At 39.9% G+C, this 25,240-nt stretch overlaps 1 protein-coding gene across 2 annotated transcripts in view; it reads left to right on the top strand.

The window, feature by feature from the left end:
- LOC121290637 (kinesin-like protein KIF13B) overlaps positions 1-25,240 on the top strand; it is a 147,552-nt gene that overhangs the window by 6,742 nt on the left and 115,570 nt on the right. For both annotated transcript variants that reach the window (XM_041211348.1, XM_041211338.1), the window contains exon 2: positions 18,753-18,846. In XM_041211348.1, coding sequence (XP_041067282.1) covers positions 18,753-18,846 — 94 coding nt within the window. The remainder of the gene's footprint in view (positions 1-18,752; positions 18,847-25,240) is intronic.

Raw genomic sequence — 25,240 nt, 5'->3', positions numbered from 1 at the left:
TGAACTTTAAAGAAAAATTGGAAGAACTTGAATTTATACAACACTTTTCACAATCACAGGACATCCCAAATTGCTTTACAATCAATTAAGTACTTTTGAAGTGTTGTAACGTGGGGAGATTCAGCAGGCAATTTGCACATAGCAAGCTCCCACAAAGTTTGTATTTGAAGCCCAATTCATCTGTTATAGCAGTGTTAGTTAAAGGATAAGTATTATTTAGGATGTCAGGAGAACTTGTCTCCTCTTCTTTGAATACCCAGTGGGATCTTTTGCAAGCACCTGCAAGGGCAGAGTGAGCCTTGGCTTAATATCTCGTCTTAAAGATGGCAACAATCACAGTGCAGCATTCTTTCAGTAATGCTCTGATGTGTTCACCAAAATGATGCACTAAAGTCTGAATTTTCCATCTCCTCTAGTGACTCTGAATTGTCTGTGTTGGTCTAAATTAAAGACGATGGCTTGAAATTTCCAATTCTTCTCCTAGAACTGTTCATAATCAATTCCGTGAAGCCAAGGATATACATAAACAGGATCACTTGTTGGAGCCAAGTTGTGCTAGAGCCACACTCTGCTTCTGTGCAATATTCAGTACCTGTTGACTACTGTGCTCACCGGGTCAGGATTCTTTAATTCATTCATTCTAGAGCAGTATATGAGTTATTTTTCTACTCATTACTATTTGAAGAAAACTTGACCATAGTTGTAACCATTGGCAATTTTAATACATATTCCACAATCCAGTGTTAGCATCCTGTACTAAGGTAGGCCATTAGACTATTAAGGTAGGCCATTTAGGACTGTGATGAGAAATTTATTCACTATGAGGGTGGTGAATTTTTGGAATTCTCTACCCCAGAGGACAGTGGAGGATTAGTTCTTAAGTATGTTCAAGACAGATTGATAAATTTCTAGATATTAAAGACATCAAGGGATAATGGGGATAGTTTAGGAAAATGACGTTGAAATAGATCATCAGTCATGATCTAGTTGAATAGTGGAGCAGGCTCCATGGGCTGAATGGTCTATTCCTGCTTCTATTTCCTATGTTTCTACTATTTGACAGGCTGCAGTATAAACCCACCTTTGCTTTTGGATTCAGATCAGTGGACTCATTGAAGATGAACTTTTACCATCCCAGGCGGGCCTGTGTGTTTATGTTCGAAAGATAATGTTGAGCCATGGATCTGTTACGAGATTGATTGGAGTAGTGATTTGCGAATAATTTTAACTTCTCAGCCTGAGCATTCACTATAAAGCCAAACTCAGTAGAGGAATTTGATGTCAGTGAAATTTTCCTCTTGGACATTACTGTCAGCTGGAGCCACTGGTTCTGAATCATCACTTGTTGCACCAGAGTTGTTTGATTTTCTCCATGCCTTTACGGGTAGCACACTCAATCTTTACAAAGCAATTGTTTTCATTAGCGTTTCTTTGAATTCACTTTGTTTTATCAAGGGAAGTACAAATCTTTTACTTCATTGGACCCACACATGTGCATCACAGAGCTTTGGGAGCTGTGGACACAGTGAAATTGAAGTTCACATTAACTTGCATGTATCTTCAGTTGCTGATCATAACTATTTATACCACAAGAGAAAATGGTGCTGATTGGTTGCCAAGTTAACTTTGATTGGCTGAGGTGTTGCCATGCAGAAAGCTGTGGGGAACTACAAGCTTCCCAAGCTCCTGGGAATTCTTCTGGCCATTTGAAATTTGCCATTCTTGTGTTTGTCCTGATAAGTGCAAGACAAAAAGCTTCGACAACATGTCTCTCTTTGCAGCAGTATTAAACTTAGCTCATTAGAGATGAAAATGATTTTTTTGCTGAATGCAAGCTATGAAGGTTTCATTGTCTGGCCTCTTGAAGGATTTTATTTAATAAAAATAAATTACAACATTATTGAGTAAAAGAAATTATCAACATTCCTGTTATTGACGTAGTCAGAGGTGTGGCTATGGGTACCCACATGACCCGCAGTTATGCCTGTCTCTTTATGGGATATGTGAACATTGCTTGTTCCAGTCCTACTCCAGCCCCTCCTCCACAACTCTCTCTCTGGTACATCGATGACTGCTTCAGTGCTGCTTCATACTCCTGTCTGGATCTGGAAGAATTTTATCATTTTTGCCTCCAATTTCCACCCCTTTATCATTTTCACATAGTACATCATTGACATTTCCCTTCCTTGACCTCTCTGTCTCAATTTCTAGTGATAGATTGCCCAACAATATTCATTACAAGCCTACCCACTCCTACAGCTACCTTGACTCCTCACACCCCGCTTCCTGTAAGGACTCCATCCCATTCTCTCAATTCCTTCACCTCCGTCGCATCTGTTCTGATGATGCCACATTCAAAAACAGTTCCTCTGACATGTCTTCCTTCTTCCTTAACCGAGGTTTTCCACCAATGGTGGTTGACAGGGCCCTCAACCGTGTCCGGCCCATCTCCTGCGCATCCGCCCTCACACTTTCCTCCCCTTCCCAGAACCATGATAGAGTCCCCCTTGTCCTCACTTATCACCCCACCAGCCTCCGCATTCAAAGGATCTTCCTCCGCCATCATCCGGCATGATGCCACCACCAAACACGTCTTCCCTTCAACCCCCCGGCGGCACTCTGCAGGGATCGTTCCCTCTGGGACACCCTGGTCCACTCCACCATCACCCCCTACACCTCAACCCCCTCCCACGGCACCTTCCCATGCAATCACAGAAGGTGCAACTTTACTTCCCCCCACTTCACTGTCCAAGGGCCCAAACACTCCTTTCAAGTGAAACAGCGCTTCACTTGCACTTCCCTCAATTTAGTCTACTGCATTCGCTGCTCCCAAATGTGGTTTCCTCTATATTGGAGAGACCAAACGCAGACTGGGTGACCGCTTTGCGGAACACCTTCGGTCTGTCCGCAAGCATGACCCAGACCTCCCTGTCGCTTGCCATTTCAACACACCATCCTGCTCTCATGCTCACATGTCCGTCCTTGGCCTGCTGCAATGTTCCAGTGAAGCTCAACGCAAACTGGAGGAACAGCACCTCATCTTCCGACTAGGCACTTTACAGCCTTCTGGACTGAATATTGAGTTCAACAACTTTAGATCATGAACTCTCTCCTCTATCCCCACCCCCTTTCCGATCCCCCTTTTTCCAATAATTAATATATATTTTTCTTTTCCCACCTGTTTCTATTATTTTTAAATGTATTTCCATCCATTGTTTTATCTCTACCTTTTAGCCTATTTCGATCCCCCCCCCCCCCCAGAGCTATCTGTACCTTGTCCTGCTTTCTACCCTTAATGTCACCATTAGCACATTTCTTAGCTAATATCACCACCTCTTTGTCCTTTTGTCTATGACATCTTTTGGCAATCTCCACCTATCACTGGCCCTCTATCCAGCTCTACCTGTCCCACCCCACCTTAAACCACCTCTTTTCTTATTTCTGTTGAAGAGTCATACGGACTTGAAACGTTAACTTTATTCCTCTCCGCAGATGCTGTCAGACCTGCTGAGTTTTTCCAGGTATTTTTGTTTTTGGTGTGTAGGATTTAGTTATACCTGACATGGAGAAACATTCCCTTACCTCAAGTGCCTGTCAGATCTGCTATCTGATTTCTGGTACCATTCTCTAATTGGCGGTTGAAAGGTCAGTGGTGCAGCTTAGGCTGACCGAATGAGATCTGATTTTAATCTGTTCATTTTTTCCTGTAAACTGCAAACTTAATTAAAAAAAAAATACACTCCTTGCCTCTTGGATATTGTTTGTTCCCACAAAAACATTCCCCTTTATATTTGTTTGCTTGCCACTCCACACACTATACCAAGCCACTGCTTAGAGGAGCAATGGACAATGTGCTCTAACTCCTCAAACCTCGCTCTGAAATTCCTCTCCCTGATTTTCATGCCTTGCATCAATATGGTTGAAGTCTGAAACTTTGCTATATGTGTATGCGCTTGCCCCACTACTTGATAATCTACATCAATGGCCTGCAACAAGGTGCAACACTTCACTACCCAAATTCTGGTCTTTCAGATCTTAGCAGTATCATGGTTAGAAATGGGGCAGTGAACCCCCTCTCCCTTTGGATTCCACGGAGTAGTGGCTTGGGCAGAAGGGAAAAGTAAGCTTAACAAAATTATTAAATCAAACCTAATCAAATTATTTTCCCTTGTTAATTTTCTCTGCTTCTTTCTCGAAAGTGTTTACTTACCCCTGGTGCATTATTCTTGTACCTCTTTTAAATGGTCCTTTTGTATATCAGAGTGGAGAGTGGGTGTTGGTGGACCATTCAGTTCTTGAGCGATGCTGAGGTTAGTTGCAGCACTCTGGCTGAGATCTAAGGATTCAGCAAAGATTGGAGATCATGAGGGGTCAAACCAGGGACCTTCTTGCCGAGTATGGTTTAGTTCTATGTTGTCTTCACTAGCTGAAATATCAGGTGACACGAGGGTAATCTGAATGCTAATTTTAAAATAAAATGTCTCTTGTCTTGCATTGCAATTATCCTGTTTCTGTGACTAATTTGCTCATCATAATAAACTAATTATGGATTGTACTGCTATGTGAACTTATTTGATAAACTACTTATGTGCAGTATCCTTTCATGGTGCTTGTTGCATGTTTTGTTTGTTCTCTGCAGTTTCATAACAGAAATGAGAGGTTTAGTGGAAAATAAGCAGTATTGTTGGTTGTTCTTCTTTTGAACTGTCCTGTTTTTTTTCAGGAACTGTCAAGCTCAAGTCACGGCTTTATTTGGTACAATTTAGAGGTTCTGTGGCAGCCTCACCCCAACATTTCTGGACTAAAGATACATTCATTTGTTGTCCAGTGAACCCCATCCTGCACCCCCCCCCTCCCCCCTTATTGGAAATGCAGATGTGGATTTTGGATTGGGTTTATGTGGGACACCATCCACTAATGAGTAGCTTGCCAACATTCAATGTCTAGATGCACAAATAAAAACTACTAACCTGGATGAAATGTCAGATGGCTGGTGTACCCTGTGAAGCAACAGCCCGTTCTTCAGGAGGGTAAATGCTTCTTGCAGTGGAAAAGCTCGGGGTCATGAATATAAGTTAGTGAAAATATTAAGGGAAGAATTATCCTGAACTACTCTTGCTCCATAACAAGAAGTTACACAGCAGTGCCATAGATCTTGGAGAAGAGCACTTTTTTAAACTTGTGCCTGGTATATGGGTCACATTGATACCACAGCATTTATTGTCCATGCCTAGTTCCCCTGAGGACGAGTAACATATAGGCCAGACTCTAGAGGAGTGAGATTTTTCTTTGATGAAGGACATTAATACACCAATTTGTTTTTCACAACAATCTAGCCACTTTCATAGTCACTTCTTCTAGCACCAATTCACAAATTGTCAAACTTGTGCAAGTAATTGATTGATTTGATTTAAATCTTGACCTGTTGGTTGCTAGCTCAGTACTGTAACCACTTGCTCACCACACCCTCTAGATGAGAGAGTATTATTTGACAAGATGCCAGTGAAAATCTACCAAAATTAAAAGTAAATGGACCGAAGTTGTTGGAGAATATATTTTTCACTTGCCTTTTCCCCCACCTTTCCTCTTCATCTGATGTGAACACAGCTGACAGCAGGAATATGGAGGGGTGTCAGTTTGAGGAGTTGAGTCACACACGACGACCCTAGGGCTGTTAAAGAGTCACCTTCATAACCTTTATCAGGCTCACCAGGTACTTTGCGAGAATCTTCAACTTAAGGCTTTTTGGTTACCTCATTTGCATGAATTTGTTTATTTTGCATAAAATTTTACATGGTACAATATAATATATCCAAAACCAGTAAATCCAATACTGCTGTTGTCATACTTTTAGCCAAGTATTTGAAACTCTGCCCTGCCTATTGTGTTTGCAATTGGAACGCATTTAGGGTGTCTTTGACAGGAGAAACCTAGCCCACATTAATTCTGGCATTTTGTGCACGAGAACAACGTCTTTTGCTGGAACCTTGGGTTGTGGAAATTGATGCTGCTTCCAATGATGGTCTCATTGGAGTAGCATGCATGTTCTATTAGGTAATTTTCCCTGCTTCCAATTTTATTGCACCCTGCCCTAAAGTGCAATGCCCTGAAGTACATTATCATGAATAGTATAATTTTTTGGTGCGTTACCCAAATTGCCATTTGACATGGGTGAGGCTAGGTAGTGGATGATAGAAAAATATTCCATTGTAGAATCCCATTATTGATCCTGTTTGCATTCAAATCCATGGGTAATGGCATTCTCTTATTGGAATTTCTAGACACCAACCACAAGTGGTACTGCGAGTGTTCTTGTTGGGGGGGATCAGGCTATCAAGCACAGCCCCAAGACTGAGTTTTGATCATTGCTGCCTGTTTAGCCCGTTTTGAAATCCTCTTCAAGAGTGTTGGTGCCCTGTTGTAGACAGTTAAACAAGAGCTGGTGTCAGGGATTGTCTTTTGACATGTAGGATGAACAATAAATAGCAAGAATGAAGATTGTTGGAAATGTTAGAGGCATGAGCTTGAAGTAGATAATTTAAAAAAAAATGTTTATCTGATGGCTCCTGCCAGTGGTAGAATGCAGAATATGAATCTGTTGCCTATTCTTCATATTGGTGGCATGCTCCACAAGAACTTGATTTTATGCAAGTAAAAATAAAAGTACATCCTAAAATGTCATCCAACAGTCTACATTGCACATTGCAGTTCTGAATGATTTTATGTCTGGAACCAATGTATCAAAGTACATTTTGCAGGGCATCTGAGCATGTAATGACTGCAAAGGATCTCTGCAGGCAGAAGTAGACAGTTTGACAATTAGACAAATAGCACGTAGTTTTCGCTGTCGACAAAAACCAAATCAGCATATTTCGCAGACAAGAGTTTGACTGACGTGGCTGTCATCCATAGGGGCTCGAAATTCTCTTTGGTTAACAACTTCCTACTCCTTGTCTTGGTAATTTTATCCAACGAAAGAATAATATATTTATCTAGCACCCTTTCCGAGCACAGGAGTTTCTCAAATTGCTTTCCAGGCGATGAACGAGAGCATTCACTGTTGTAAGTTAGGGAAGTATGGCAGTTGTTTGGGAGCAGCAAGTTTCTGTAAATTGCATGAGATTAAGTGATGACCTGATTATCTGTTTAAGCAATGTTGGTTAAGGAATAAATTTTGGTTCAGAGACCAAGATTGAATCTGCACTTTGAATAGTGCTGTGGGATCTGTTTCATGGAGGACTGAAAGTTTTAGGTGTAGCATCTTTCACTTATAGATTTATTAGTAGAAGTTTTATTCAGAGCACACAATTCTGTGAAGGTTCTGGGAATTGTCACATCACAGTTGCTGAGCTCAGTAGGAAGATACCCAACACTGATATCCCTCCCTTTGTGATACAGTGGTCTAGTTGCTATTCTCTCATCTCCAAGCTTTTGCATCATCTGCCTTCCATGACCTTCACCCTTAGATTGCATTAATTTCAATTAGCTTAGCTTTTGAGACTCTCAGTCTCTCCGATAGAGACCCATAGCTGTCATTCATGTCTTGTCTACATTTAGGAGAAAGGATCAAAGCAATTAAGATGGATAGATTTATCTCCCATTAAGTTAGAACTACACTAAGAGAAAACAATTATCTTTATGACTTCAACTTGTACCATTCACGAATGGAGTTTGAGGATCTGAGCTAATCTGTGATTCAGAAAAATCTGAGGAGACTGATCCAGAAAAATTTCTTCAGTCACTCTCTTTTAATTACAAAATTGAGTCCTCAGTACAAGATGGAACCTCAACATAATCTCACTTAATACAGCTTCTCTTAACAGGGATAGGCTTTGAGGAAGGATTGCTCAGGACAGTGGATGTTATTAAGAAACAGTGAAATTCTGTGATCAAAAAATTGAATATTCTGGAAGGATAAGGTGAATTGAACTTGTTTGTCCAATTTTATTTTGTGATTCCTAAATTATCTGCCGTGTTAATGTGAGTTATTTACCCCGTCTTAAGTAATTATACATTTCTTTTGACGGAAGATATTGTGCTTTCAGTTGATCTTTTCTCTCTCTCCCCTTGTTCACACCCTCTTTTATTGCACCCAACATCTTTCCTGTTCTTTCCTTCAGTGTGTCATTGGGGTAGAAGGAGGAAGATTTAATTTTGAAAAAATTGTCCAAAATTACAACAATATGGTTAGTTTGCATCAATTAACGTCCAAGATTTGACTCTTTAAAATCATCAGTGTGTGCTTTTATGTCTTGGGTTTCATTAAATATGAAATACATCAAAATGAAACCAAGAAATACATATTTTGACCTTGCTGATCCTGTTGTTAGTCAACACTCATCTCTCCCTCACTACATGAAATGCAGCAGGTGCTTTACGGAAAATTTGGTTGCTTGCAATTGATTTTTTTTTTGGTGAGGGTGGAATGACATATCTACTGCTTAATTTCTGTCCTGAATAATGGTAAAACAAACAAGTGGTGGAACAGACATGCGCATTCTGTTTTTATATTTGGCACTTGATACCTAGAGAACTTTTTGTTCATGTTTTATCATGTCTTCTTTGTCCTTCTCCCTCACCTGCCCTCATTTTCTGAGATCATGTAGCCTCCATGAGGCCTATGCCACTTGTGCATGCAGAGGGCATGGTTTGACTTGGTTAAAGGTACTATATAAATATAAGTTGTTGCTTTTGTTTCCCTTCCTCTCCCGTGGAAATACTGTATGTTGTTAATAGATGCATGGAAATTTCTTCAGCCATTTAAAAAGAGGGGCATTTTCTTTTTTTTAACTGAGAACTGAGGACTAACTGTTAACCCACTTGCAGTAATCTGTGTAATGTACCCCTGATCAAATTCTTATTGAATGTTTAATATGTATGACACATATTGCCATACAGATCAATTAATATATTTGAGCTTTGAATTGCTCTTTATTTAAAAAAAAATCATCAATCTTCAAAAGTACATTGCATATTTGAATATGTAGCTACCTTCAAAGCACTTGATAGCTTATTTGCGTTTAGTGAGGTACCACAGGTGCCAATAGATTGAATGACCATTTAACCCATTTTAGTGGTGGTAGTTAAGGGATGTATGTTGGGCAGGACATTGTAAGAATTCCCTGCTGGAAGAAAAAATTCTATGATACATTTTATAACCACCTTACTACGTGTTTGGGTCTTAGTTTAATCTCATCTGAATCATGACACCTCCAAAAATACAGCATTGCCTCAGTACCACACTGAATGTCAGCCTAGATTATGTTCAATTCCTGAAGTGGAGCTTGAACCCACAACTTGCAACTCCCAGTCAAGAATGCTACCAACTAAACTAAGTTAACGTTTGTACTGCTATGCCTACATGCTGCCTCCACTTTTCATGAAGATTGTGTAATTGAAATTGTTACAATGTTCTTTAACTAAGCCACCTACAGTGAAATTGGAGTAACTTTCCAGCAGTTAAAAAGTGCTCTTTTAGTTATAAAAGGCACAAGATTTTTTATTATTTTTTGAAATTTAATTAAGGAGAGATCAATGTTTTCAAATATTTCCTAGCTCTGTTTATAGATATTTGTTGTGCCCATGTTGATTTTATGATCGGACAGTTTAAGAAGTACTCTACTAACTCTAAAAGATTCCTTTGCTTTGCTGACATAACAGTTAGCTTTCTTCCTTAATTCCCATTATTTTACTTAACTCTTTCTCACTGTCTAAAATCTAAAATCTGGTCTTAATATTGAGCTCTAAAAGGACTAATACCAAAATATTAAAAGTGACAACAAATAAAAGGCGTGGCAAGTTTATTATTATAACTGAAAGGAGTCAAATATTTGGCTTGTCATCATAGCTGCCATTGGGCTTAAGTGCTTTGAGTGATTTAAGTGTTATAGAGCATTGTTGTACCAGAGAAGTAGGATTTATGGTTATGGTTAGCTCAACCTTTGTTCAACTCGCCTGAGTTGAACAATGAACATTAACTAGTTATCATCATGAAAAGAATTCTGTGTTCCACATTGAACAGTGGCAGAGATAGGGTGGCGGGTATCTGTCTTGCCCGTACTTGGAGATGTGAGGATTACTACAGAGATGAACTAAATCTTTTTCCTAAGAAGAGAGAGGGAGGAAGTGGACAGTGGTTCTTCTGTTACCATTATGTTGCATTCTGTTACATCTTCAAAATCTACCTCTTTGACCAAGTTTTTGGTCATTTAACCTAATATCTTCTTACGTAGCTTGTTGTCATATTTTATTTTATGTTGCTCTTGTAAAACACCTTGCGATGTTTCATTATGTTAAAGGTGCTATGTAAATATAAGTTCTTGTACATAATACTGCATTTTATGCACCTTTCCTTTGAGTCTTGTTGTGAGCACTGTCGTTCTTGTTTCAATAAGAATGCAAACAGTGAATCTTATTAATAGTTTCTTGATTAAAAACTGGGGCAATTTATGTATTGACACAAGGAATGCAGTCCGAATAAGCTGAGTCACTTTAGTGTGATTTGAAGATGTTACCACGTGAAACACTGAATATTTGATTAAGTGCTATAAATTTCTGATTTTGGAAAATAAGTGCTGCTTTTATTCCATTCCTCCCCACCCTTTTAATTTGTCTTGTTTTTCCTCATACCAGTCATAACTGTAACACCTCTTGGCTCTGGTATCATTCCATTGAATCCTTGCTCTACCCATTCCTTAGTTCTAATACACTTGGCTTGAAGAATGACAATTGGGTTCCGAGGGCTACACACAGTATTCAATTTATGGCCAAGCAATGCCCAGAACAAATTCATCATCACATTCTTGCTTTGTATTTAGTGCCCTACATATAAATAGCTCAGAAGCCAAGAATTCCAATTTTTTTTTTAATGACTCTTTCTCCTTGTATTTTCACCTTTAAAGTTATGAACTAGGCTCTTGATTTGTTCCTGTACTCTGATTTCCTCAAACTATTCCACTACCTTAGTCAAGCACAGTTGCCTATTACAAGTACGCGCTAGCTGTCCTTAATTAGCACATTTCTTTCTGAGCGTTAACTAAATTAAAGTTCAATCAGAATCAGAGTTGGATTAAGGTGTCCACATACCTTAAACCAGCTTATATTTCAACTCTTTCTTGGACTCGAACTCAAGTTCTGTCGAAGGGTCATGAGGACTCGAAACGTCAACTCTTTTCTTCTCTGCCGATGCTGCCAGACCTGCTGAGTTTTTCCAGGTAATTCTGTTTTTGTTTTGGATTTCCAGCATCCGCAGTTTTTTTGTTTTTATTCATATATATAGAGTTGGATGAGTTGGCTTATAATTTCAAAGCTGGCTTTCAAAGAGTTGGTTGATAATTTCAACGGCACTTTACCCCTTTTTTGAATGGAGTGTAGGATTCTCAACTTCCCAGTTATTTGGCAGTTTCAGTTTTCGAAGGTGTTGGTAAATGTTCTTTAAGGGGTATAGATAAAGTGGATTGGGAGAAACTGTTCCCTTTGGCGGAAGGGTCGAGAACCTGAGGACACTGATTTAAGGTGATTGGCAAAAGAACCAAGGGCGACATGAGCTTAAGAAATAGGAACAAGAGTAGGCTATTTGGTCTCATGAGCCTGGTATGCAACTCTTTAAGATCATGGCTGATGTGATTGTGGCCTTAACTCCACTTTCCTGCCTGCCCCCCCACCCAAATAACCTTTGACTTCCTGTGGATCAAAAATCTGTCTAACTCCACCTTGAATGTGTTCAATGACCCAACCTCCACTGCTGTCTCGGGTAGAGAATTCCAAACATGACCCTCTTGGGAGAAGAAATTCCTCCTCTGTTGGGAGACCCCTTATTTTTAAACTGCGCCTAGTTCTAGATTCTTCCATGAGGGGGAACATTCCCAGCATCGACCGTGTCAAGCCCCACAGAATTTTTTATGTTTCAATAAGATCACCTGTCATTCTTCAAAACTCAATGTATTGGCACAACCTGCTCAACCTTTCCTCATAAGACAATCTCTTCAAACCAGAAATCAACTGAGTGAACCTTCTCTGAACTGCTTCCAATGCAAATATATCCCTCCTTAAATATATCCTCAAGTAAGGAGACCAAAACTGTATGCAATACTTTATCTGTGGTCTCACCAATGTCCTGTACAGTTGTAACAAAACTTCCCTATTTTTATATTCTATCAGAAAGATGTTTTTGCACAGCAAGTGGTTATGATGTGGAAGGTGTTGCCTGAGATTAGTGGAGGCAGACTCAACTGTGGTTTTCAAAAAGGAGTTGGATAATTATCTGAAGAGAAAATGTTTTCAGGACAATGGTGAAAAAGCAGAGGAGTGGGACTAGCTTAGAAGTTCTTAGAGAAAGCCCCCATGGGTGTGATGGACTGAATGGTCTCCTTCTGTGCAATAACCATTCTATGGTTCTAACGTCTCAGTTAACTCCTCCCAACTACTGTATTATGGGATGCCTGCCATGTGGGCCTATGGCCCTTCACTCTCAGTTGTAAAACTTCAGTTGGTGACATTAGCTCTGTTCAGAAATTTAATCATTTTATGTAAAATATTTTGAACTGTTTGATTTTGTTCCAGTACTGCCAGTTTACAAATTTGTCTGGTCTGAGACAGCACCAGTCAGGCACAATGCTCATCCCAGTGCTATTCAACAGACTTGTTTTACACAATTCTTATCCACATATAAGGATATATTTCTTCAGAGTAAAGGGCTAAGGTTCACCTACTCTTCGCCAGCATCTGGGTGATGAAATTAAGTCTACAAATATATTTCTGAACTCCTAAAAGCTGATATAACAGTCAAACTACAGCTCATGAATGTCCGGCCTCTTAGCATTTGAATGAAAAGAACTGTTAAATTCTCATCCCTGTTTGCAATGATTCAAATGACATGGTCTCACCCTTCCCAGCAGTCCTGCAACCCTCTGAGATATCTGCACTCTAATTTTAGCCTCTTGATCATAACTGATTTTGATAGCTTCACCATTAGTGGCCGTGACATTAGCTGCCAAGGATATCTTTGAGTGCTTTGGAATTCCCTACCTAAACACTCTACTTCTCTATCTTTTCTTCTTTAAGGTGCCGCTTAAAACCTACCTTTTGGCAAAGCTTTTGGTCATCAGGCTCATGGCTCAGTGACAAATCTTGCTTTATAATGCTGATGTGAAGTGTCTTGGGATGTTTTATTCATCGTTGTTATGTTAAAGCAACTGAAAGTTACAGCTCTGGGATGAAGTATTCATCCTTGTTGTATTGGTTCAAAGCAGTTGCCAGACAATGCATTAACATCAAGGTGCACAGTTGCCCTTTTCGAGTACAAAAGCAAAATACAATGAATTCTAGCAATGAGTAAAAAGAGAAAATGCTGGAAATACACAGCAGATCAGGCAGCATCTACTGACAACAAAACAAAGATATTAGGCTGAATCTTCAGAAGAGTGGCAATCACCTTCGTATTGCCACTCCGCTCCTATTTATTTACTCCAGGATGCAGCTCCGCGTTTCTGGCCTGGACTTCCAAACCATGCTTCTTCAGAAATGGGGAGCATACCTGTTCCGAGAGTCCTGTCTCATAGTACAGGATTGTCAATGGTAATCGAGCCTTTTTATGATACTAGCTGCCACATTTTGGTAAGTAGAAAGTTTTAAGGTCCCAAAGCCATTTTGAAAAGCTACGGAGAGAAGATAAGTGGGGGAGGATGTAGGGTAGCAGGTGGCTGGGTGAGGGAGGGTGTAGGGTACCAGGGTAGCGGGTGGGTGGGAGAAGGTGTAGGGTAGCAGGGTAGTGGATGGGTGGGTGAGTTTGTATGGTAGCAGAGTAGTGGGTGGGGGACGGTGTAGGGTAGCAGATGGGTGGGTGGGTGAGGGTGTAGGGTAGCAGGTGGGTGGGTGAGGTGTCGGGCAAGTTGGGGTTTCAGGAGGGTAGTCAGTGGTCAGGCTGATTGGGGGGGGATAATCAGGTATTTGGGGGTCCACTGGGGAGTTGGGGTATCAGTACCCAGGAGTGAGAACTGATTTTAATCCTCCTAACTTCGCTGGGTAACTACTCTGCTAAGTAAATTGGAACCATCCAAAATCTCTGACTTCAACTCAGAGTTTCGGAGGGTTCCAGATGCAGGGGAATTGCCCATTGGAAGGCCAAACTTCCTGGGTAATTCCCACATAGTCAGTGCGTCGGAACTTCCAAGGGGGTCCCCCAATGCATCTTCGTGGTGGTGGGGGCTCTGACCATCCAGAGATTGGAAGTTCTGGGCCAGTGTTTCAGATTAGTGACCTTTGTATGATGCTGCCTGACCTAAGTATTTTCAGAATTTTCTGGTTTTATTCTCTGTTGCCTAGAAGAGGATTACAAAAATATTGCGAATGTGGGAAAACTCCTCTGCCCATCCCAGCTCATCCATCCAGAAAGAACTCAGTTCCCTAGATCCAGTAGGATGTAGATGTTGCCTGAATAAGGTGCATTTTTGCATGAGTTTCTCTTTCTGTATGACCCCAGGCTGAATGTGTTGGAAGTGTATTGAGTGAGTGTACATCCAGGTTGCCACTCCTATTCCTACACTGCAGCCAAATACCAAGCAACCATGTATCAGTCCATCAGCCACATGGAGAGCTGTAAGATATACACTCGAAAGCTCTAGCATTTTGAGTCTCAAAAAAGTGTGATTATATCGAACTTATGGGAACTAGAAGATATAACAGCATGTTTATAGGTTTAATTCAAAGGAAAGTAAAACACTCTGCAGATATGTTGTTTGGTTACCTCTTGTCATATTCATTTCATGGGGATAATTTGAAAAAGGATTTGTTGAATACTTATTGTTCTGTGCTTTTCACTGTAGGCTTCGAGTGCCGTGAGCAAATGGCACTCCCTCCAGTAGTAGCACAAACCATTCCAGTTTACTCAGTACATCCAACATATTAAATAGACATTTTTTTACAGGCCTTCACCTCTTTATTTTGTTCAAACAAAAATAGCATTTAGACAAGAGGATCTCAATCTCTCCCTCTCTCGTGCTTCCTCCATCAAAAACTTAGAAGTAGTTTAGACTCAGATGGTTAGTGAAATGCTGGCAAGCTTGCTGACGATATTTGTAAATCTCCATTGCCAAGGAAATTTTCCACAAATTTCTCTGATTAACTAACCAACTAATGCTTGTTGCACTCAACTTACTATTTTGCACGTCGGAAAACCTAGTAGATTGCACTTGAACATTGCTACTGACCTGTAGCTTGACTCTTCTGCAGGTATGAATGACTGGTGTTATAAATTCCATTTTAGGTTTGTTACTTCAAGAGAACAATGGAAAACTTGCTAAAATAGGATATCAGGCTCTTATTTATGAATCTTTATTGGGGGGTTTGTGTTAATGGGGGTTTGGGTTAATATACTTCTGTTTGTCACGAGGAACTCAATATTCTTGGTTAGATTCCTGACCTTTGCTGAGTTAACTGGGATTCTACAGATGGCATTAGCACCCTAGAGTAGGGAGAATTATAAAAATAGTACAAAGGCCATTTGGCCTATGTCACCTTTGCTAGCTCTTCAACTGAAGATCTAATCTAATTTTGTTTCTCTTTCCTTTTCCTCGTTCTTTTTCTTCTCATATGCTTTCTAGTAAAAAAACTTAATAAACTTGAATTCCTGACGTTTAATTTAAAATGCTCAAAAAGTATTTAGAGTCTAAACATAGATATTCAAGAGACACCGGGCTTTGTCCTTGGATCATTTTAACAGGCATTTGGATAAACAGGGGATCACAGATTTCTACAGTATTATAATGATACCATGGTACATCACCGAGTCTTAGGATGTGGTTTTGTGCGCAGGATAGCCTCTACGGAATGTTTGCAATGTTGACATATGTCCAAGGCAGGCAAAAAAAAATGGAGGCCAGCCACTTTCTCACAGGGAAGGAAAGTCAAAATGGTAGTCTCTGCTCATGAATTTGCAGGATGAAGCACTGACTCAAGCCTGACAAGATGGTTCTTTCAGTTATCTCTCACCTCGTGTATAGTTCTTGACGTTCTAAAAGCATAGATGAGACACGAAGGTGGAGCAAGCAGCTTTCCAATATTCTAAATAGGAAAATCTTGAGGGAAGAGACATTTTGGGAAGAACATATTTGTTACCTGATACAGAACAGAATTAGAACCTGGCCTCCTCTTCTAACAATTGGTTGCACATCTGTCACAGCATGATGAATTTGTTTTACCAGTTACTCATAACTTTGCTTCCTTGATCATTATTTTTGTTATTTCCTGGGATCTGATCTCTAATTGCCCTTGAGAAGGTGGTGGTGAGCTGCCTTCTTGAACCACTGCAGTCCATGTGATGTAAGTAAACTCAGTGCCATTTGGAAAGGAGTTCCAGGATTTTGACCCAGTGACATTGAAGGAACAGTAAGTTTCAAGTGAGGATGGTGCGTGTCTTGGAGTGAAACTTGCAGGTGGTGGTGTTCTCATGTGTATGCTGCCTTTGTCCTTCTAGGTGGTAAAGGTCACAGGTTTGGTAGGCGCTGTTGAAGGAGGCTTGATAAATTGCTGCAGTGCGTCTTGCGTATGGTACTCACAGCTGCCACTTTGTGTCAGTGATGGAGGGAGTCAGTGTTTAAAGTGGTGCACAGGTGCCGATCAAGTGGACTGCTTTGTCCTGGATGGTGTCGAGCTCCTTGAGTGTTGTTGGAACTGCACTTATCCAAGCAAGTGGAGAGTATTCCTGACTTATGCCTTATAAATGGTGGACTGTCACTGATATTCAGGAATGGGAACCTGGATTGATTTGCCTCCCAACCCCACCCCTTGGCTATGATCACAGGGACCAACTGCATGTACAGCCAAGGACACCCTGGCTAAGGGCAACTAACCTGGCACTGATAGAAGAGTGGTCCATGTCATACACTTTTGCACTGCTCATTGAATTTTTGTTTGCTTTAGTTCATGGGGTGTGGACGTCACTGGAAAAGCCAGCATTTATTGCCTAACTCTAATTGCCCCTGGGATGAGGTGGTGGGCTGCTTTCCTGAACTGCTCCAGTCCATGTGGTGTAGGAACATCCATAGTGCTGTTGAGGAGAGACTTCCAGGATTTTGAACCAGCGACAGTGATATATTTCCAAGTCAAGATGGTGTGTGACTTGGAAGTGAACGCAGCTCCTCGTAACATTGCCTGACATTGCCTCTGTCTCAGCTTTTCTGCCACTGCAACCCTCATTCATGCCTTTGTTGTCTTGAGACTCGGCTATTCCAATGCACTCCTGGCTGGTCTCCCACATTCTATCCTCCATAAACCTCAGGTCATCCAAAACTCTGCCTTCTTACACCAGGACCCATTCACCTATCACTGCTGTGTTTGCTGACCAATATTGGATCCCAGTCAAGAATCATCTTGGTTTAAAATTCTCATCTTTGTTTCAGATATGTCGATGGCATTGCCCCTCCTATCTCTGTATTCACCTCAAGCTCCGCTATCCTCAGAGATCTGTGCTTCTCTAATTATGTTCTCGTGAGCATTGGGTGGCCGTTCCTTCAGTTACCTAGATCCTAAGCTTTGAAGAGTTGTTCCTACACTTCTCAGCCTCTCAACCTTGCTTTCCTCCTTTAAGACACTATTTAAAGCCTCTCTCTTTAACCAAGATTTTGGCCAACTGACTTACTATCTCCTTATATAGCTTGGTAATGTACTTTGATTTGTAATACTCCTGTGAAGTGCCCTGGGGCATTTCATTACATTAAAGATGCCATATAAATATAAGGTGTTATTGATAGAGGTCACGGGTTTGGAAGGTGCTGTCGAAGAAGCCTTGTCAAGTTGCTGCAGTGCATCTGTAGATGGTACATGCTGCTGCCACTGTGCATCGATGGTGGAGGGAGTGAATTTCAAAGTGATGTATGGGAATAAACTTGGTGATGTACCTGGGGAGTTGCTGAATGTTACTTTTTAGTAGTAACATTGTTATAGAGCTCTTTATAGAGGAAGAACCCAAAAGTGCTTCAGTTTAAGGAGGGAAATAAAAAGAGATGCCAAACAGGAATGGAAAATTCGAAGAATGCGAAGATTAGGTTAGCAGCCAAAGGCGTGGTTGAAGAAAAGGTTGTTGAGATTTCTGAAATCAAGGAGGAAGGTGCAAGGAACTTGGTCGGGAGTTGCAGTGAGCAAGAACATCATGGGTGAATAATAGGTAGTCAATAAGAGAGCAGGTGAACAAAGAGGAATGGAAAATGCATGTGAGGACACGCACAAGATCATTAAGGTAGGATAGGCAAGGCTATGATCATGAAAGACATATTCATAATTACGTTTGTGTATATACACGCTGGAAATGTTTTGTTATGACCAGGTGGGAAGGGGTTGAATGGCTCCCTCTTCATGTTCCTCGTTTGGCCTCAACAGGGTTTTTAAAAAGGATATGCTTACCAATTCAGTGAATGTTTAATTGTTTATGTACTGTGACTATAAAAGTCACAAACAGACAGGTTTCCATCAGTTTTTAAAAAAGAGAATAGTATTTATTGAACTTAACCCAGTCCAAGAAAAATAACAAAAATGCTCCAACTTTAATTGGTGGTTTCTAGCCAGTAAATTCATAGCCATTTTTTTATATGAAGCATGGCTTCACAACTGTTTGCTTTTATAGGTACATAAAACATTTAGCTGCATTTTGAGATGCCTCCTGATATAGATAAAAAATATATATATCTTGTGGGGCAACAACAGTCTTAGTTTTCTTGCCACATTGGATTTAGTAAATGATGTATCATTTTTCTTTTTAGAGATTGATTTGAACACCAAGTGTGTTATAGATGTTGAGGGCAATCAGACCATTCTAAGTCCAGCTAATGCCAACCTTGGTAAAGGAGATGCCAGGTAAGCCATTTACCATATATTGTCTTTTTGCGTTATGTTTGTTTTTGTGCTGGTGATTCTTTCTAGACATTGCACCTTTGAAGAGACTATTGGTCACAGAATTGCAAAATTTAAACAATATGTTAAAAATTTTCATTTAAACAGTTATACACCACCTGCCTTGATTCTCAGTAATGAGCTGTTGGATTGAAATGCTATTAAACTTTCAGGAATAAGGTCACAGTTCCTTCGGTGTGCAAGTTAATCGCAACCAGGATACAGAAAGTGCACTGTCTGCTGTCTGTGAGAAACAAACTTGCTACATATTATATAGAGCCTGAATTAATCCAGCTGTCTAAATGTTCTTCCCATTTCTTCTAAGTTCCATAACTTGCGACAAAATTTCAGTAGCCAGAGTTTGCCAAAAAGCGCTGTATTAAAATATTGTCTTCCTCTTTGTCACAGGACATGGAGAGAAAAAAACTAAAGGCAATCTCTTATGTGATATAAAGAACAATGGAGTTGTAATTTTGCCTTGTGGTTAGAATTGTGAATGGTGCGCCCTTTAACCTCTTTTTCTTCATATGCTATAATTTGAACCCCTTTGAGATTACCCTTGTGATTGATTACCTATGTAATACTGAACAAGGAATTCTCTTGTATGAACATCACCCTACATTAAGAGCAGGAAGTGCACTTAAAGTTGATGTCAGCAGATGCTGCCAGTACAAAAAACCTGAGCAAATGCAAAATGAAAGCCCGTGTGAAATTATACCCAGTCTGACAGCAATTATAAAATCACAGTCTAATTGCAGAGGACAATTTAGAAGTTTTAGTTAGCTTTTGTGTGTGTTGATGTCTTCTGAATCACTGTGGTTAGATCTCTGACTAGTAATCAGTTTAAGGTATCTGTCATTGTTATTGCCTGTACTGTTAAACCAAAATATTTGTGACATCTTGTAAGATCTTGTCTTGCTGTTTGTTCATTCACCTGCTTGCATGTGTTCAGTGTGATTATACATATTAGCCAGTCTTTAAGTGTTACATATTATCTTGGCATGTCAACTAATTTTGTTTTGTACATTTTTCCTTTATTTTGTACATTTTTCTTTTCCCCCCTGAAGTCTAGCAGATTGACACGCCTTCCCTGACTGAGGGAGTGGGGTGGAGTTTTGCTCCTTAAATGTCTGTACATCTGTAAGTAGTAATGATAATGAAGGTTGTGCTGGTTCAATTTTCCTTCCCCAAGGAGAAGCACTTGAATGTGACTGAGCCTGAGAAGCAGCTGTGCAAAGCACCTTAGCACAAATCCATCTTCTAGCACTTGTAGGTGTTGGTCACTGAAATTCTGATGAGCTCTACCACTATGTTGTCCCAAATCACATTACAGTGCGAGGTTAGAGGAGATATAAAAGGCTGAAGGCTATCATGGATACAGTTAATAATTTAGCTCAAATATTTAAATAAAACACAATAAGACTTGTTGTTGAGTAGATTGTGAGCTGTGTTTGTCATCTGGGATTTCACACCTCCAGATCGTATTGATTGCTGTCTCGTTGTGAATAGCCTTGTTTTTCTGCAAAGCTAATTTCCACACATGGCTTTTCCAGTTTTCTAATGTTTGATTGTGATAGAAATGGTGCAACAATAGTCAAGGTCTTGTACAATAATGTTTTTGTACAGTGTATTTAGCGTTGGCTTTGAGAGCGATCTCCTGATCTGAAGGAGTTGGACAGAATGCAAATGAGACTCCTTGGTATGTGTGTGTTTTAATAATTTGTGAATATTTTTGTTGGTCAGTGATATGTACAGCCTTGGAAATTTAAACTAATGTAATGAATATAGACATAATTTGTAATCCTGATAACCACACCATTACCCTATTCATTTTAATTATAATCAGTCATTAATTGGTTTTCCTTCAAGTTTTATCCCTCCAGAAGTTTTCAATATTTTGCCAATTTTACATTAAAACTTCATTTTTGGGAGACTGCACAAACTGAGCTGCTATCCCGTGTTTATTATATCCTGTGCAAGCCAATTTTGCCCCTCTCCCTGCCTATGGGCTTTGCATTAGCGCAGCCAAGAGGTCAGAGACTGCTGCCCTTGCCGCTTACAAGAGAAGTGTCGTCAATGCAAGGAAAATGCTGTCAGTAGTTTTTCTCCTTTTTTATTTCCTCTAGATCCTTTTTTCAGCCTAATTTTTGCCTCTTTCCTCCCCCCCCCCCACCAAAAATGATACCAAGATCAGTTACTTAGCAGCAGGGGTTCTGAATCTGAGTCCCACCAGTCACTTCTTTGATAATTCAGCAGTCTATATGAATGAACGAATTCCATGCGTTTGGAATTCCATTCTAACTTGTCCTTTGTAGCAAAAAATTGGTTTCCATGTTGGGGATAGACTTCAATCAAATGCTTAGATCCTTGATGTGAAACAGATTGTGTACAGTACACAGGGCGAGCTGTTTATTTGACTGGCCTCTGATGGATGAGTTCAGCATTTGGAATTTTTATCAAAATTCTTGAATAGAATGTGCCTGAAGTGTAAAAATGTGGAATATATTTTCCCTTCTTCTCTTTCCTCATATCGTCCGACTTGCTATAAATAGAAGCATAAACAATATATTTCTGTCTGGCTGAAATATGTTAGCTAATGGCAGTGAATCAAACGGCACCATTACTAATTGCTAGCAAGTGCTTTGTGGCTTATGTGTAGCTGACACCGAAGCATGTCTTATAATCATAGTGTCCAATATTCAGATTGAAGGAATACGCTGTTCATAAGTCACATTTTTCCTGTGTTTTAAGAATATATTTAAGTGCCTGCTACTCTACTGACAATGCATAACTCCTCATTGCAAGTCTGCTTCGGGGCTCAGCTGGTGTTTGGAGAATCAAAATTCAGAATTTAGATTAAATTTACATTAGATTGCATTAGGTACCATTGTAAATCGGGATCACTATTTTTAAAAGACTTCCTCTTTAAAGTGTCACCTTTTTTGAAATGTTCATTTTACATTTAAAACCTGACATCAAAACGATTCCAGTTATGGATGGGTTGGGGATTATTAAAGACCAGCTTATAATATCCCTGGGCACAATATTGTGAAAAGTTATATTGTATTTGTTGGGTAGATTTTTCTGATGTATTTGTGCTTAGATTCCATTTTTGCTAAACCCTGATGAGGAAGGACCTCCTGATTAAAATTCCTGTTGGGTTTTTTTCTCAGCTGTAGATCTCTATATTTTTTCAGGTTTGGCACTGAGTTTCCAAATGTGGCCAGTTTTTGCAGAGATTCTTTTGAGTGGAATAAAACCATCTGTAGTCATGAGCCAGCGCTAGTTAATGCCTCCATTGTCTGCTGTCACAAAACTTGATGGCTTTAAATAATGCAAAGGGCCTGGGGCTTTGTGAAGGCATATTTTAAGTCTGATAGCAGGAAACTGGAACATCCTCGTCGCTTTAAAAAATATCCTTTTATGGTAGTTTGATATTGTAAATGTTTCTATTTTTGAAAATAATGTTATAAAAGTGTTAATGTCATACAGATCTGATTGCCTATGGTCCTATGTCAGCTGAAGCTGCAGTAGACATTCCTCAGGTGGGGAATGGATTGAAACAGCTAGGGTTCGCACACCTGATGCTAATCGTGACTACTGCAGGAAGGTCTGCCTGTGAGTTAGACTCTGCTGTCATACCTGTACGTTGATGAATAGCTTGATAGCAATTGCTCTGACGGCTTAGGTAATGAGCTTTTGAGTAAGGCTTCTATTTCAACTTGGCACTGTTTCTGGTTTCAATTGTTGACCATGCTTACTTAACTATACAAAAGGAGCCTTTGCTATTTCCCCTTTTCTGAAAACAGAATCTCTTGCTTCAGCCAAAGGTCCACAGGCAACTTCTGATATGTTACTTACGTTTGAGCTCATTTTGCATTTATTACATGTGATGTAAAATGAATCCTTAAACACAAGATTTTTAAAAGTTATCAGAAATGTTAATTGTTCACAGACACACCTATTGATGTTGAACCACTGATTTAAGTAATTGGGTGTGCTTTAGTTTCAGACGTGGCAAAATGTGTTATTCCTTAATTTCCCCCTTAAATTGTACCTGTTTTAAGTGCCAGTGTACTACTTCATGTATCATCCCACTCTGCTGACCTTACCTCTGCATTACTTTGTCATTCTCTATTTTCCATTTGGTATCATCTATAAACTTCAGTATACTTTTTTCTAACTATATTCAAATCATTTGTATAAATGGGAAATCAGAGGTTTCCAAAAACTAATTATCCCTGTCCTTGCTTTAAATTCCAAAGTGATCTCTCCAATCTCATGCCTGTTTCCTTCAAGTGCAAGGTCACTCAATATTGCAGCATGAAAAATGTGTTTGATAATGGGTATCAAAAAAATCAATTGTATTCTTATACACTGGATATTCATAATTAAAATTAGACAAGCACAGCCCTCGTTTTATGAAGTATTGCTGACTGCTCTTGATCAGCTGATTCCTCTCACCTGCAGAGGGTAAAACTAGCAGTCAAATACTGCCATTAGCTCAACTAGCCCAAGTCTCCATGTTGGTATTGCAGCAGATTTATCAACACTTGCTGACATATCACCTCATCAGCTCTGCTGATTCGAGCGATGCAACCTTATTAAGTTGAAGAACAAGACTCTGCTTATACACAGCAAGTGATTCATGTGCAGTATTTGAACATTTTCATCCTGTTTTGTCCCATAACTTTGAAGTGTAATGACTATATCACATTGGTGAGATAAGGCTGCTACACTGCTATACTATAGGGGTTTGGACAGCAGAGCATTGTTGGCCATTTATTGGCTACTGACTTGTTTTTGCTACTAACTGTTGATAAAAACAGGAAAATCTATCTGGCGCTTGAGACTTTTGGAAGGTCCCAAGAGTTACATTAAGCTGAATCAATCAATTTATTGAAAACATAATCCATATGCTCTTTTATTCTATATATAAGAATTGTAGGACATTGAGTTTCTTTAAAAACATCTCTTCCTAAATGCCCATGACCTGTTCCCATCTCATCACCTCCTCTGTCAATCTGTCTATATGCTTTAATAGTGAAAAATGACTCCAAAAAATGTTTGTGTGAATTTCTAATTGCTTAAAAAAATTAAGTCAGAATATATTGATATTTTGGAGAATGTGATCAGCCAGGTAGTCCTCAAACCTTGCAGTTCTCTCAGAATTAATTCTGGTATGGCTAGTTAAAAGAATAATATACGGTGTAATGTGGGTCACAATTTGGGTTGGATTTGGTTGATGGGGGTGGTTGCAAAGGAAATGAAGAAAGGTTGAATTTAAGAGTGTTGTTTGAAAACTGTTTAGATCTACATCTGAAGATCTATAGTGCAGTATGTGATTTTGATGAACGGACATCAAAGCATCTGTTTCATTTCATGCAAATTAAATGCTGATGAGTTTGGTAGGAACTTGCTTGAATCTAGCTGCTTAATCATTTTGCTTCAGGGCAGTAATTATGGACTTGATGTGGCAAGTAATATACCCACATTAGAATTCATGTACATCAGAAGTGCACAACCTCAGAGCAGAATGCAATTTCTGCAAACAGTTGCTCACATTTTTCTATTGGGAGCCTCTTGAGAGCAGGGAGAAGTGTGCATTGAAATGCTTGCTTCCAACTCCTGTTTCCAACTCTTTACATTCAGCTCTCTGCTTTGGGAAATGTTTGGTTTATCTGATTCTGTATGGGGAAATTATATGAAAAAATCCACATTCTTTCACACCAGTATGTCTGCTTGGTATTTATTTTGGAGGGGGTCATGGAATAAGAAAGAGTAGTGTGAGGAAACTGCAGGTGAGAAATCCACAAAATCTTCGTCAGTCTTCCTTCCTGAATGAATTCCACAATTCCATCATTTTACATGGATTGAGCTACCAGTTAGAATACTCAAGCGCATGCAGTGGTATTTTGTGATACTGGGCGGAATCATCCCAGATTTGCACTAAGTGCGGTAGCGGATGGGACAAAAAACGTTTTACCTGCCGGCCACAATCGTGACTTTTCACGCTGTATTGCCCCAATCTGCCTTATTAATCATGCATTCCTGGGAAACACGCCATTTTGATGGTGGGTGGGCTCTCATTTGCCCACCACACCACCACCTCGCTGCTTCCTCATATTGAGTGCCTTATTTAAAGTGCAGCTGCGTGCACATCTCTCAGTGCTTCAGCCCAGGACTGCTGCACAGAAGACATGGCCCCGAAAGGCAAGAAGATTGCAGCCCTCCGATTCAGTAATGTGTCCCTGGAACGCCTTTTGGACGCCGTGAAGGCCCACTGAGATGTCCTCTACCCCAGCCCTGGCCGCAGGAAGTCCAGCAATCTCATCTCTCTGGCTTGGTAGACAATGGC

Source organism: Carcharodon carcharias, chromosome 2 (genome assembly GCF_017639515.1).
Source record: "Carcharodon carcharias isolate sCarCar2 chromosome 2, sCarCar2.pri, whole genome shotgun sequence".
NCBI classification, from domain to species: domain Eukaryota; kingdom Metazoa; phylum Chordata; class Chondrichthyes; order Lamniformes; family Lamnidae; genus Carcharodon; species Carcharodon carcharias.
Note: the sequence above shows the minus strand (reverse complement) of the source record. Positions and strands in the feature narration are given on the sequence as shown.